The 15,856-nt window shown below is 41.5% G+C and overlaps 1 protein-coding gene across 1 annotated transcript in view; it reads right to left on the bottom strand.

Moving 5' to 3' along the window:
• Nucleotides 1-1,119: 1,119 nt before the first annotated feature.
• vax2 (ventral anterior homeobox 2) overlaps nt 1,120-15,856 on the bottom strand; it is a 23,305-nt gene continuing 8,568 nt past the window's right edge. Inside the window, exon 2 of the mRNA XM_059965851.1 lies at nt 1,120-4,276. Coding sequence (XP_059821834.1) covers nt 3,869-4,276 — 408 coding nt within the window. The 3' untranslated portion in view covers nt 1,120-3,868. The remainder of the gene's footprint in view (nt 4,277-15,856) is intronic.

Here is a 15,856-nt window from a genome sequence, read left to right as displayed (position 1 = left end):
AGACTTGGCCTGCCCCACCACGGCCACATACAAGTTAGTGTCAGCGTGCTACGTGACAGCCAGAAACGAGGCTGCCATCAGCACATCTTCAGACTGTGTTTGTCATAGAAGCGAATGACACCTTTCTTGTATGTGTGGATATTAACAATAAAGCTAAGCTTTAACTCTCCCTACCATCTAAAAGGTAGCACTTCAAGAAGTCAGCATCCATTACTAAGGACCTTTACTATTTGGTCCATGAACCCATAAACACTTTCTCAGGTAATGCCCTCCCATCACTGAGTACATCTACATGAAACGCTGTCACAGGAAAGCAGCATCCATCATCAGAGACCCCCACCACCCAGGCCATGCTCTCTTCTCACTGCTGCCATCAGGAAGAAGCACAGGAGCCTTCGGACCCACACCACCAGGTTCAGGAACTGTTATTACTCCTCACCCATCAGGCTCTTGAACCAGAGGGGATAACTTCATTCAACTTCACTCACCCCATCATGGCAGTGTTCCCAGAACCTATGGACTCACCTTCATAGAACCACAGAAAACCTACAGCACAATACAGGCCCTTCAGCCCTTTCAAGGACTCATGTTCTTGATATTTAGTATTATTATTATTTCTTACTTCATTTCTGTTTCTTTTTGTATTTATTTGCACAGCTTGTTGTCTTTTACACACTGGTTGTTTATCCATCCTGGTTGGTGTGGTCTTTCATTGATTCTATTGCAGGAGAATGAATCTTGGGGTACTGTGTGGTGACATGTGTGTACTTTGATAATGAGTTTGCTTTGAACTTTATAGTAAATTTATATCTTTGCAATGTACTGTTGTTGTAAAGCATCAAGTTTCATGTGATATATGTTGGTAGCAATAAACCTGATTCTGACTTGAAACACAGCGGGAGTCTTGCTCTGAACATCCCAGCGGGCTGCAGAATTCCTGGGGGTCACTGAGGCATGAGTCCGGGCGTGAAGGCATGCAGTCTCCCAGGGGACGTGGCACACATCTCGCCCAGGGTAACCCGGCAGAGAAATGGACTTCACCCACTGCTGGAGTTTGCACCCGGACTGGAGTGTGTGAGTTTGAACAGATGAGGGTTGTTTTCTCTGGGGCTGCAGAGGCTGAAGGCAAACCTGATAGGTTTGTAAAATATATAATATTATGAAAATAGAGAATCAGAGTCACTTTTCTGCAAGGAGATGTCAAAAACTAGAGGGCAACGGATTAAGGTGAGAGGAGGTAGGTTTAAAGGAGACACAGGAACACAGACCATAGAACATTATAACACACCATGCTGTGCCAACTTTTTAATCTACTCTAAAGTCAAACCAACCTTTCCCTCCTACATAACTCTTAATTATGTCCCAGTACAGGAGATGGGTGCCAAAACTGAGGGTGGTGATGGTTATGGGTGAGGACCTGAATTCGTCTAGCACCTTCTCCCACTTGGCCCATCAGACTGGTGTAGGGAAGCTCCCTCTCTCCCAGTCCCCATTCCTGGGTCTCCCTTCCCATCCCAACACAGCTGACTGTTGAGCAACCACCTGGCCTTTCCTCGGAACTGTTCCCAAAAGTGTCAGGATGGGTAAGTGATAATCATCCACCCCAAGGCAGGCCCACCATTGGTGGCAAATACCTGCACCATCGCTTCTACCCCAGTAGAATTACAGAGGCATGAGAAAGGGGTTGGCCAGAATTGATTGGAAAGAACACTGGCAGGGATGGTGACAGAGCACCAATGGCTGGAATTTCTGGAAGCAATTTGGAAGGCACAGGGCATATACATCTCAAATAGGAAGAAGTGTTCTAAAGGAAAGATGACACAACCATGCCTAACAAGTGAAAGCTAACATAAATGTTAAAGAAAGCGCATATAATAGAACAACAATTAGTGGGAAGTTAGAGGATTTGGAAACTTTTAAAGTCTTTAAGAAGGTAAACATGGAATACAAAAAGAATCACTAGATTCTGAAATGGTTCCAGAAGACTGGAAATTGCAGATGTCACTCCACTCTTCAAGAAGGGAGAGAGGCAGAAGAAAGAACGCTATAGTCCAGTTAGTCTGCCCTCAGTGGTTGGGAAAATGTTGGAGTCATTTACTAAGGATGAGGTCTCAGGGTACTGGGAGACACCTGATAAAATAGGCCGTAGTCAGCATGGTTTCCTCAAGGGAAAATCGTACCTGACAAATCTGTTGGAATTCTTTGAAGAAGCAGGATAGGCAAAGGAGAATCGGTTGATGTTGTGTACTTGGATTTTCAAAAGGCCTTTGACAAGATGCCACACATGAGGCTACTTAACAAGCTACGAGCAGCATGACAGGAAAGATTCTAGCATGGATAAAGCAGTAGCTGATTGGCAGGAGACAAAGAGTGGGAATAAAGGGAGCCTTTTCTGACTGGCTGCCAGTGACTAGTGGTGTTCCACAGGGGTCTGTGTTGGGACTGATTCTTCTTGCGTTATATGTCAATGATTTGGATGACAGAACTGAAGGCTTTGCTGCAACGTTTGCAGATGCTGTGAAGCCAGGTGGAGCAGGTAGTTTTGAGGAAGTAGGGATGCTACAACAGGACTTAAATTAGGAGAATGGGCAAAGAAATGGCAGATGGGATATAGTGTCAGGAAGTGTGTGGTCATGTGCTTTGGTAGTAGAAATGAAAGGGTTGACTATTTTCTAAAGGAGAGAAAATATGAAATACTGAGGTGCAAAGGGACTTGGGAGTCCTTGTGCAGAATTCCCTAAAGGTTAATTTGCAGGTTGAGTCAGTGGTGAGGAAGGCAAATGTGATGTTAACATTCGTTTCAAGAGGACGAGAATATAAAAGCAAGGATGTAATGTTGAGACTTTATAAAGTACTGGTCGCCCCATCCATGCTGGGGAGGGCTGAATGGAGAGGGACTGATGTGTGAACAAATACCTCCATAATAACCTCCCTCCCTCTCCACACACCCCAACACTTCCCTACATCTTCTTAGTGTTCCACTCCACCCCTCCCTACACACCCCCACCCTCCCCCAGCCCAGAAACTTGACCACCGCCCCCCCAGGACAGAAACCACCACAGCCGACCTGTCTGAATAAGTTATAATTTAATATACATGGTCAGAACTCTGAATTTGTTGGTGGGGGAAATGAGAGGGGTGGGGGTCTCCACACCTCGTTTGTGAATGTTACCGCAGTGCTGACCCCGTGCAGCGTTCGAGTGGCACATGGCTAGGCTGTGGTGAAGCCGCCCCCGGGGAGGTGCGGTAAACGAGGAGCCAGCTTGCCAGGTCAGGCCTTCGGCCATGTGGGAGGAGGGCCGTGCCGCGCAACAGAACCATCGGAAGGCGGGCCGGAGCTCGACTCCCAGGTCAGTGGGCCTCGGTCAGTCCAGAAGATCCTGGTTTGATTCTGCTTTGATCCCCACACATCCCTCCGTGCAAGAGGGAATGCTGGGGTGGGAAGTCAGTGCGAGTCTGGAAGTTGAGGCCCGACAAGTCCTGGGGCCAACTCTGAAGCTGGAGGCCTGTGTCTGGGGCCTAGGACTAGAGGCCCAGGGGCGGTCTTCCCTGCGGTTGGAGACTGTGTTGTGTGTGAGGTGGGAAAGGGGCTTGGCTTTGTTGCTGTTGCTTGTGTTGTTCTGCTGAGCATTGAGGACATGTTCTGTCGGCACCACAATGTTTGGTGACTCTTGCGGGCTGCCCCCAGCAGGTTGTGTTGGTTATTAATGCAGACGACATGTGATAAATAAATTAATCTGAATATGAGGGAGCTCCGCCCTCCACAATGACCAACACACTGACCGGGCACCAGCCCAGCCACCGCAGTGCAGGGAGAGAAGAGGTGGAATCTCCCTCTGCTCTCCACGTTTTTCTGTCAGCCCTCCCTCTACGAACTCAGCCTCCTGTCTGAGCCACTGTCACTGCGCTCGGTCTGTGCGTATGGCTCGAACGCCGATGTGCCTACCCCATAGCCAGCTGAGAGTTCGTGGGTGCTGCCCAGCCTCTGGGTGGGTGAGGTGGCGCCCGTCGGGGTGGCCAGGCCGAAGGGCAGGCTGCCGGTGGTGCAGACCAGGGTGCAGCCGTCACAGCCCGCGGAGGATCCGGGCGGGCTGGGGGCGCAGGGGAGCAGGCCGGCGGCTGCGGCAGGGGGAGCGGGCAGAAGCCGCCTCTGTTCCAGAAGCCGGAGGATGTTGCAGGTGGCCTTGGACTCGGAAGAGCCCGGAGAGCAGTTGTCACAGTTCCGGCTTTGGTCTTTCTTCTGCTTCGTCCGCCTGTTCTGGAACCAGACCTTCACCTGAAATCCAAAGCAAAACAATGTCTAACAAGGTAGGAAAACATCCGCACAGAACACACAACAGTACAGCACAGGAACAGGCCCTTCGGCCCACAGTCTCGTGCCAAGCCAACTAAGTTAGTAATCAAACAGCTAACTAACCTAATCCCTGCTGTCTACACAACGTCCATCCTTCCATTTTACTCACATTCATGTGTCAGTCTAAATGTCCCTAATGTATTTGCCTCTATACCATCTCCCCAGGCACCACCTCTCTATTTATAAAAACTTGCCCCGTCACATTGCCTTTGAAATTGCCCCCTCTCATCTTAAATGCGTGTCCTCTGGTATCAGACATTTCAGACCTGGGAAAAAGATACTGTTGGCCTACTCTCTCTATGCCTCTCATGATCTGATAAACCTCTGTCAGATCTCCCCGCAGCCTTGGCCGCTCCAGAGAAAACGACCCAAGTCTGTCCAGTAAACCAATCAGCAAATGAACAACTTTGCTAAATAGGTTGGACGGCTCAGTGACATAGTGTTAATCTGACGTTATTGCAGTTCAAGATTCAAGATTCAAAATTGGTTATTGTCACTCTTCAGTACACCAGTATAAAGGAGAACAGAATTATTCCGGATCTTATACAGCATAAAGAACACAATAAATATCAGTCTCAAAGCAATCCTATAGAACACAATGTACTAATAACTGTTGTAAACATAGATCAGTGATCCGGGTTCGATTCCTGCTGTTCTTTGTTCGCTCTCCCCGTGACTGCGTGAGTTTCCTCCCGCTGTCCAGAGACGTACAGGTTTTAGGGTGAGTAGGTTGTAGGCATGCTATGCTGGTGCTGGAAGTGAGGTGACGCTTGTAGGCTGCCCACAGCACATCCTCCGACTGTGCAGGTTGACACAAAAGATGCAACCACTTTACATTTCAATGCACGTGTAACAAATCAAGCCAATCGTCAATCTAATCTGCTGTCACAGTGATAAACCGTCCATACAGATTATTTCATTACACAGTGCATTGGATCAGTACTAGGGAAAACAACAGAATGCAGAAACAAGAGGAAAACTGTCAATGCTGCAATCACAGCATGCTGGAGGAGCTGAGCAGGCCAGGCAGCATCTGGGGAAATGAGTAAACAGTCAGCATTTCGGGCTGAGACCCTTCAACCGGACTTGAGAAAGAGAGTGAGGAGGGGAGGAGGACATACCAGGAGAGGGGGATGGATGAGGTAAAGAGCCGAGAAGTTGATTGGTGAAAAAGATACAGGGCTAGAGAAGGGGGGATCTGATAGGAGAGGATAGAAGGCCAGGGCAGAAAGGGAAGGGGAAGGAGCACCAGAGGGAGGTGATGGGCAGGTAAGGAGATAAAGTGAGAGAGGGAAATGGGAATGGGGAATGGTGAGGGGAGGAGCAATTACTGGAAGTTTGAGAAATCGATGTTCATGCCATCAGCTTGGAGGCTATTCCGACAGAATATAAGGTGCTGTTTCTTCAACCTGAGTGTGGCCTCATCGCGACAGTGGAGGGGGCCGTGGACTGACATGTCGGAATGGGAATGGAAAGTGGAATCGAAATGGGTGTCCAGCGGGAGATCCCGCTTTTTCAGGCAGACGGAACACAGAATAAAGTGTTACAGTTATGGAGAAAGTGCTGTGCAGGCAGACAAAGGTCATAATGAAGTAGACATTGAAGTCAAGTCCATCTGCAGGTGCCCTCAGCTTATCCTTAGGTTGTTGACACAAACGACGCATTTTACTGTGAGCTTCAATGGGCACGTGATAAATAAATGAATCTGAATCTCACTGTTCAACAGTGAGACAGAAGCTGCCCCATCAGTATTGTTCTTCTCGGTATTTATCTGAGAGGTAACTTGCCCATTCGTCTCTCCCCCTCGATCTCCATCCAGCTACTATCCCTGCAAGCAGAGCAAGTGCCACACTTGCCCCCACACCTCCTTCCTTACTACTATTTAGGGCCTCAAACAGTCCTTCCAGCTGAGGTAGCACATCACCTACGAGTGTTGGGGTCATCTACTGTATCCGGTGCTCCGGGTGTGGCTTCCTGTATATCGGTGAGCCCCGACATAGATTGGGAGACCGCTTCACCGAGCACCTACTTTCCGTCTGCCAGAAAAAGTGGGATCTCCCAGTGGCCAGCCATTTCAATTCTACTTCCCATTCCCATTCCGACATGTCAGTCCACAGCCTCTTCTACTGCACCGAGGACACACTCAGGTTTTACCTATTACCTACCACCTTGACCTCTTTCCTCCCCTCCCCCACCTTTTGACTTCTCTTCCTTTCCAGTCCCAAAGAGGGGTCTTGGCCCAAAACGTTAACTATTTATTCTTCTCCATAGGTGCGGCCTGGCCTGCTGAGTTACTTTGGCACCTTGTGTTTATTGCTCTGGATTTCAAGCATATGCAGACTTCTTAGTGTTTGAGGTAATTTCTTTACTCAGAGGGTAGTGAGTACTAGGAACAAGTTGCCAGAGGAATGGTCAAGATCGGTGCAATTGCAAATTTAAAGGGCATTTGGATGGGTAGATAGAGGGGAGCGGCTTGGAAGGTAATGGGCTGAAAACGGACATCTGGGACTAGCAGGGAGGATGCTTTGGCTGGCATGGGCAAGATGGGCTGAAGGGCCTGGTTCTGTGAGGCACCAAGATAGCATAGCAGTTAGCCTGACATTGTTACAGCTCAGAATGTTCCTGAGTTCAAAGTTCAATCCAGGACAATTTGTAAGCACAATCTTGCTATGGAATGTGTGGGTTTCCTCCGGCTGCTCCAGTTACCTCGCACATACCAAAGGCATGCCGGTTGGTAGGTTAATTGGTCATTGTATATTGTCCCGTGATTATGTAAGGGTTAAATCGGTGGGCTGCTGGGCAATGCAGCTCGTTGGGCTGGAAGGACTTGTTCTTCTGCACAACTAGAGGTCATGGGTCAAGAGTGAAAGGTGAAATGGTTAAGGGGGAAATGCGGGGGAACTTCTTCACTCAGAGGGTGGTGAGAGTGTGGAATGAGCTGCCAGTGCAAACGGTGGATGTGGGGTTCATTTTAAAATTTAAGAGAAATTTGCACAGATACCTGGATGGGAGGGGTAGGAGAGTTATGGTCCGGCCATAGGTCGATGAGACTAGGCAGTTCAACAGTTTGGCACAGACTAGATGGGCCAAAGGGCCTGTTTCTGTTCTGTAGTGTTCTATGACTCTATGAATTGCTAAATAAATAAATACTAAATAGGAATTTGAATGAACTATACATTTGTAATAAAATTATATACTGTACAGGGTTTTTGTTCTAATTATTGTAATGTAATTATCGTAACTATCAGGCAGGAGGTACAGAAGACTGAAGTCCCACACCACCAGGTTCAGGAACAGCTATTTCCCTTCAACCATTCAGTTCTTCAACCAACCACACAACCCTAATGACTACCTCAGTAAGGCAACACTGCGAGACCGTAAGATTATATGACATGGGAGCAGAATTAGGCCATTTGACCCATCAAGCCTGCTCCACCATTCCAGCATGGCTGATTTATTATCCCTGTCAACTCCACTCCTCTGCTCTGATACCCTGACTAATCAAAAACCATCAATCGGCACTTTATATACATTCAATGACTTGGCCTCCACAGCCATCAATGGCAATGAATTCCACAGATTCACCACCCTCTGGCTAAAGAAATTAATTCCTTCTCACTATGACCACTTTAATTGCTTTGCACAATAGACATTTTTTGTTCTAATTGTGTTCTTTCTTATAGAAAATGGGTGTAATTTATGTTTTTCTGCTTATCTTATGCTCAGTGCCTGTGATGCTGCTGTTAGTTTTTCAATGTGCCTGTGTTCTCCACCAAGTTATTACCCCTCAACAAGCAGACTCCTGAATCAGCTTGGATAACTTCACCTGCCTCATCTCCAACTGATTCCATAACCTCTGGACTCACTTTCAACGATGCTACAACTGACGTTCTCAATATTGTTTATATTTTATTTCCACAATTTATCTTCTTTTGTACATTAGTTTCTTGTATTAGCACATTTTGTGATTTTTTTCCACATCTGTTGTTTGTCTGTCTTTGCTTGAGTTCAGGCTTTCGTTGATTCTGTTGTGGTTTTCAGTATTTACCGTGAATGCCTGCAGGGAAGTGAATTTCGATGACATCCTCCAAGAGGAACACAACCTGGTTGTGGTTTGGAGGCTTGCGTACCTCAATGACCCTGTGAGCTCTGTTGGCTGGAGTTGGGGCTTCATACTTTGGCTCTTGGTAGGGTCACTCATACCAAACAGGTCAAAGGGTAGAGGTCAGACCAAGAATGGTCCACTGGTTCTCCAGGTTCCAGGGTTCAGCTCGGGGCCAATAACCCTGGCTGGTCAAACAGAACAGTTACTGAATCAGCAATGAGGAATCTTCCTACGTCTGAGTACGGTGGTATTCCTGAGTCCCCACCCAGGACCTGCGTGACTCACGGTAGAGAAAGCTGAGAGGAAGCGACCAGCATGATGAACACTGCCAGAGATGGACGACCTTCATTGCTGTCCTAAACACCAACGGCGTAACAGACCGCCGCTAGTAACATGCTGACATATTTGTACTTTGATAATAAATGAACTTTGTGCAGACGATGATGAAGTCAACTTTGACTTTGACTGTATGGCTCTACATATGATGAACCTGAGAGAAATATGAATATTCCTTCTCTTGGGGGTGTAAAAAACACCACACGTCAAGAGTACCACATTGAAATAGAAAAGATTTAAAAAGTAGGATTGATTTATTAGTGAGAGGGGTTTTACTTGAAAAGCGGTCTAATATAGGGTCCAGCCAAAAATTAAAATCTCCACCCATCACTAAGGAATACCGATTCAAATCAGGCAGAAAAGAGAAAAGATGTTCAAAGAACAAGGAGTCATCTGTATTTGGAGCGTATACATTCGCAAATATGATTAGTTTATTCTCAAGACTACCCAAAACAATAACAAAGCAGCAATTTGTATCAGAAATCACATTATGTTGAATAAAGGATACATTCTGATCAAACAGGATAGAGACACCTCTCGATCTAGATTGAGAGGGTGAGTGAAAATGTATACCCTTCCGTCCTTTGAAAGAACGCGAAATATCATCTTTATGAATATAGGTTTCTTGAAGAAAGATTATATGAGTTTTAAGTTTCCAGATATAAGAGAAAATCTTATTTCGTTTAATAGGGTTATTTAGACCTTTCACATTAAAACTGAGTATATTAACAAAAGAATCCATCATATCCTTTAGTAATGTATAAAAGGTAATCACAGACATGTAGATAGTGAATATATAAAACAGTAAAAACATCCAATCAGCTTTCTGAAAGAACTCATTTCCCCCTCCCTCCCCCCAAAGAGAGAAATCAGCCAAGGGAGGCTGAAGACTAAATCTAAAGTTCCCAACACTAAACTTCAGTGGCTCCAGAAAATATATATGTATAGCTGTGCTGAATAAACAATTGTAAATATAAATATATATATATATATATACAAAAACAAAATATCTAAGTAAATAAGTTGCTATTTACGGAAAAAAAACCATGAGAAAATATTATTAGTCTTGGTAAAAAGGAAAGACAATAAAATCAAATATTAGTAGAAGCCAATAAGGAAAATAACATATACTTGCGGGTGCAAAGAAAAGGAGTAAAGAAACAAATAGAAAATAATTAGAAAGGGAAGCGGTTTAGATAGCTTCCTACATGACTAATTTTAGGCATTCAAGGGAGAAAAAAAACCAAAATGGTAAAATAATGAAAAAACCAGAAACCAGCAATAAGAAATACAGAATATTGTATACTATTGAAAAACAGTAAAAGACCGAAAGGTATATAAATAATCAAAAGATAAGAAAGATCAGAGTGAATTTAAAGTAGAGCAAAACACCCTCTAGTTTCATTCCTCAGTAATTACTACATGTACACCCTACATAATGACTTTCAGTCAAATTACTAAAAGGAAGGTAAAAATCAACATAACACTGAAAGAGTATAATGTATTGTTTAAAAAGAGCTGAGAAAAAGTAACATTAGAGGACCCATGTAAAGGCGGAAAACAGCAGAAGAGAAAATGGATGCGGTCTGCCTGCATATTTTTCATAGTTTGAAAGATAGCAAGGTGCCAATTACTTAATCAAACAAATGATTACGGCTTCGTAAACCAAGAAACCTTATTATCAACAAAGCGCCAATTATTTGATTGAACACCTGAAATTAAAACATTTAGCATAAAGAGAAATATTCAAGGTTGAATTTAAGTATGGAGACGATGTAAAAATTTCTTAGCTTCTTCAGGCTTCGTAAACCAAGAAACCTTATTATCAGAAGTATAGATATAAACTTGCTTCCACTGGTACGATCCTGTGATTATAAGGAGATTGCTTTGTCTGATCATGCGCCTGTGCTTCTGGCTTTAAGATTACCTGTTTACTCTGTACCAAATAGAAGTTGGCATTTTAACTTACCATTGTTATCTAATAAAAATTTTCTAAAGTTTTTGGAAAACTATATTACCTTTTCTTTAAAGAAAAATTTAAAGGAGATACTGCTGGTACTATAGTCTGGGATACTTTTAAAGCATATGTTCGTGGAGAAATTATCTCTTACTCTACCTATATAAAGAAAAAAGCTGACAAAGAAAGGTCTGATTTAGCAGTGATATTAAAAGATCTTGATGGAAAGTATCTCCAGATCCAAGTATATATAATAAGAGTATTGAAATTCAATCCAAGTATAATCTTCTGCCGACTTACCCAATTGAACGACAGCTGTTGAGAGATAAAACTCAATTTTACATTCAAGGGGATAGAACTGGTAGTTTATTAGCCAATCGCTTAAAATCTTTTACAGCTAATTGTCAAATCACATAAATTTTTAAAGATAATGGTACTAAGATATCCAACCATTCTAAAATTAACAATGTATTTAAAGACTTTTACCTTAAGTTGTATCAGTCTGACACTTCGTCAGATGATATCTATATGAATGCTTTTTTCAGTAATATCAATGTTCCTACATTGATATGCTGATAGACTAATACAGTTAGATCAGCCTATTTTCAATGAAGAAGTGGCTGAGGCTATATGTGCTTTATATTCTGGTAAGACCCCAGGACCTGATGGCTTTCCTGGGGAGTTTTATAAAACTTTCATTACATTACTCACACTTTATTTATCCTCTGTTTTATCAGAGTCCTTTAAATCAGGTAAACTACCTCAATTTTTTATGAAGCTTTTATTTCTCTTATACTTAAAAATCCAGCTGAATGTTCTTCATACAGACCGATTTCTTTATTAAATGTTGATGCAAAATTTTTATCCAAAATCTTAGCTCGAAGACTTGAAAATATTTTACCATCTATTCTATCACATGACCAGACAGGATTTATTAAAAATCATTACTCACATTTTAATATACGTCAGTTATTGAATGTGATATATTCACCATCCAAAAAAATATCAAAGTGTATATTATCCTTAGATGCAGAAAAAGCCTTCGAGAGGATGGAGTGAAATTATCTTTTTAAGACCTCAGAAAAGTTTAATTTTGGGCCTAATTTTATTCGTTGGGTTAAATTAATTTACCTGTCTCCTACTGCTCAGGTTATTACTAACTCTCAAATTTCTAAGCCCTTTAAATTACAGCGGGGAACTAGACAAGGTTGCCCTCTTAGTCCTTTACTTTTTGCTTTAGCTATAGAACCCTTAGCAATAGCACTTCGAGAATCTAAGGACATTTCAGGTATACCAAGGGAAGGGATGACTCATAAAATTTCATTATATGCTGATGATATTTTACTTTTTATCTCTAATACTGAAACTTCTTTATCTTCGGTTCTTTCTTTAATTTCCCAGTTTAGTTATTTTTCAGGATATAGGCTGAACTTACATAAAAGTGAGCTATTTCCTTTAAATGACCTAATGTCATCAAATGCCAAAATTCCATTCCAAGTTGTTATGTCAATTTACATATCTAGGTGTAACAATTACTAAAAACTTCAAGAATTTATTTAAAGAAAACTTAAACCCCTTGTTGAATTATGTGAAAGAGAAGCTTTCTAAATGGTCTCTTCTTTCTTTATCCCTAATTGGCTGAATTAATTCGATTAAAATGAAGATTCTTCCTAAATTTTTATATCTTTTTCAGGCTTTACCTATTTTTATTCCTAAGACCTACTTTGATTCTTTAGATTCAATTTTAACATCTTATATTAGGAATAATAAACAAGCTTGTTTAAGTAAAGTTTACTTAAGTAAAGCTGCCAATATACAGAATATTACTTTTTGGTCCTATTATATTTATCGTAAAGATTGCCCTTCATGGGTCTCCTTAGGAGTTAATTCTGTAAAAAAAATTCCTCTATTGTCTCTCTTCTTGGATCATACTCTTTTTCAGCAAATAAAACAACAGATAACATAATTTGTTAAGCAAACTTTAAGGATCTGGTCTCAATTTAGAAAATTTTTTGGTTTAGCAAATTTTTCATTATCATCTCCCATTCTCCTTAATTATTTTTTTATCCCTTCCATGACTGACAATGTCTTTAAGGATTGGGATGAACTAGGTATTAAGTGATTTTGGGATCTGTTTGTCTCAGGATTTCTTGCTTCATTTGACCAATTGACAACTAAATTTGCACTACCAAAAATACACTTTTACAGATACCTTCAAATTAGAGATTTCTTACATTTCCAATTAACTACTTTTCCTATAGGTCCTGATAAAAATTTACTGGACGATCTTTTAAATTTAAAACCTTTTGTTAATGGTTCTATTACTGGTATCTATAACTTGTTGATTGATTCTAAACAAGACTTTTTAGATAAAATAAAAAAAGCTTGGGAGGATGACCTAAATTGTCAGATTTCTGATGAGAGATGGAATAAAATTCTTAAACAGGTTAATAAATCATCTTTCTGTGCTTGTCATTCTCTTCTACAATTTAAAGTGGTTCATAGAGCTTACATTTCTAAACAGAAGCTGTCCAGTTTTTATCCGAACGTTTCTACACTTTGTAATAAATGCAACTCTGCTGATGCCTCTTTAATTCATATGTTTTGGTTTTGCCCTAAAATTGAAAAGTTTTGGTGGGACGTAGTCCATACCTTCTCACAACTTTTTAGGGTCCCGTTTGCCTTGTTTGTCATTATTGCAAATGAAGATATAAATTTAAATACTCCAAACCCACAGGTTTTAGTTTTTACCTCTCTTTTAGCAAGGAGAGCAATCTTGCTTAAATGGAAGGAGTCTACCCCTCCTACACATCTTCAATGGCTACATGGTATTATGTCTTATTTAAATTTAGAGAAGATCCGCTGTACATTCTTAAATTTGAAACAATTTTTTCATGATATCTGGGGACCTTTCCTAAATTACTTTTCCAATTTATGAAGTTTAACAGTGCACAGACTTTTATGTATATTTTTATCTTCTCTTCTCAATTGAATATGTTTTTTTTTTCTAATTATCCATTATCATCCATCAGCTTTTTTCTTTGGTAGTTGGTAGGGGGTTGACTTTTTTTTATATAAAAAATTTCTTTTATGATATATGACCTATCTTTAAATTATTGATTACAGAGTGGTATACCTTTATGTGATGTGCTATAACATTTTGATCAATTTTATTACAATATATGAATGTACACAATTTATGTTGAGATGTATCTATGGGTTGCACTCTGTAAATCTTGTTTTTTCTTCTGAATAAAAATATTGTAAAAAGAAAAGACTGTATGGCTCTACAGCAGCAAATCCAACAATAAACAACAAACCAGGGAAACTGCAACCTAACAAAGACTGATAAGCCCAATAAAATTCAGCAGAGATAACAACAGACACATATTTCCTACAGTTTTGAGGTTTGCTGGCTTTGTCACAATTTGCTGCATCAGCTATATAACAATCTTACAACTACAACACAGAAACAGGCCATCGCGGCCTTTCTAGTCCGTGCCGAACACTTACTCTCATCTAGTCGCAGTGGCCCTTACTCAGCCCATAACCCTCCATTCCTTTCCTGTCCATATACCCATCCAATTTTACTTTAAATGACAATACCGAACCTGCCTCTACCACTTCTACTGGAAGCTCATTCCACACAGCTACCACTCTCTGAGTAAAGAAATTCCCCCTTGTGTTACCCTTAAACTTTTGCCCCTAACTCTCAACTCATGTCCTCTTGTTTGAATCTCCCCTACTTTCAATGGGAAAAGCCTATCCATGTCAACTCTATCTATCCCCCTCATAATTTTAAATACCTCTATCGTCCCCCCTCATCTTTCTACGCTCCAAAGAATAAAGACCTAACTTGTTCAACCTTTCTCTGTAACTTAGGTGCTGAAATGCAGGTAATATTCTAGCAAATCTCCTCTGTACTCTCTCTATTTTGTTGACATCTTTCCTATAATTCGGTGACCAGAACTGTACACAATACTCCAAATTTGGCCTCATCAATGCCTTGCACAATTTTACCATTACATCCCAAATCCTATATTCAATGCTCTGATTTGTAAAGGCCAGCATACCAAAAGCATTCTTCACCACCCTATCCACATGAGATTCCACCTTCAGGGAACTATGCACCATTATTCCTAGATCACTCTGTTCTACTGCATTCTTCAATGCCCTACCATTTACCATGTATGTCCTATTTTGATTATTCCTACCAAAAGTGTGAGGGTGTGTCCACCCTCACACTTATCAGCATTAAACTCCATCTGCCATCTTTCAGCCCACTCTTCTTACTGGCCTAAATCTCTCTGCAAGCTTTAAAAACCTACTTCATTATCCACAACACTGAAGTCCATATAGACAACATCCACTGCTTTACCCTCGTCAACTTTCCTAGTAACTTCTTCAAAAAATTCAATAAGATTTGTCAAACATGACCTTCCATGCACAAATCCATGTTGACTGTTCCTAATCAGACCCTGTCTATCCAGATAATTATATATACCATCTTTAAGAATACTTTCCATTAATTTACCCACCACTGACGTCAAACTGACAGGCCTGTAATTGCTAGGTTTACTCTTAGAACTTTTTTTAAACAATGGAACAACATGAGCAATACACCAATCCTCTGGCACCATCACTGTTTCTAATGACATTTGAAATATTTCTATTAGAGCCCCTGGTATTTGTACACTAACTTCCCTCAAGGTCCTAGGGAATATCTTGTCAGGACCTGGAGATTTATCTGCTTTTATATTCCTTAAAAGTGCCAGTACTTTCCCCTCTTTAATTGTCATAGTTTCCATAACTTTCCTACTTGTTTCCCTTATAAGATCACAATACAAAGGAGCAGAAGTAGGCCAATTGGCCCATCGAGTCTGCTCCACCATTCCACCATGAGCTAAACTATTCTCCCATCTTGTTCCAATTTCTGGCTTTCTCCCCATATCCCTTGACATCCTGACTAATCAGACACCTGTCAATCTCCTCCTCAAAAACCTTTAATAATTGGGCCTCCACAGCTGTATGTGACAATGAATTCCATAAATCCATGACCCTCTGACTAAAAAAATTTCTCCTCATCTCTGTTTTAAATGGGTAC

This window comes from Hypanus sabinus, chromosome 3 (genome assembly GCF_030144855.1).
Source record: "Hypanus sabinus isolate sHypSab1 chromosome 3, sHypSab1.hap1, whole genome shotgun sequence".
Classification (NCBI taxonomy): domain Eukaryota; kingdom Metazoa; phylum Chordata; class Chondrichthyes; order Myliobatiformes; family Dasyatidae; genus Hypanus; species Hypanus sabinus.
The sequence above is the reverse complement of the archived record's forward strand: the minus strand, read 5'-3'. Positions and strand labels throughout refer to the sequence as shown.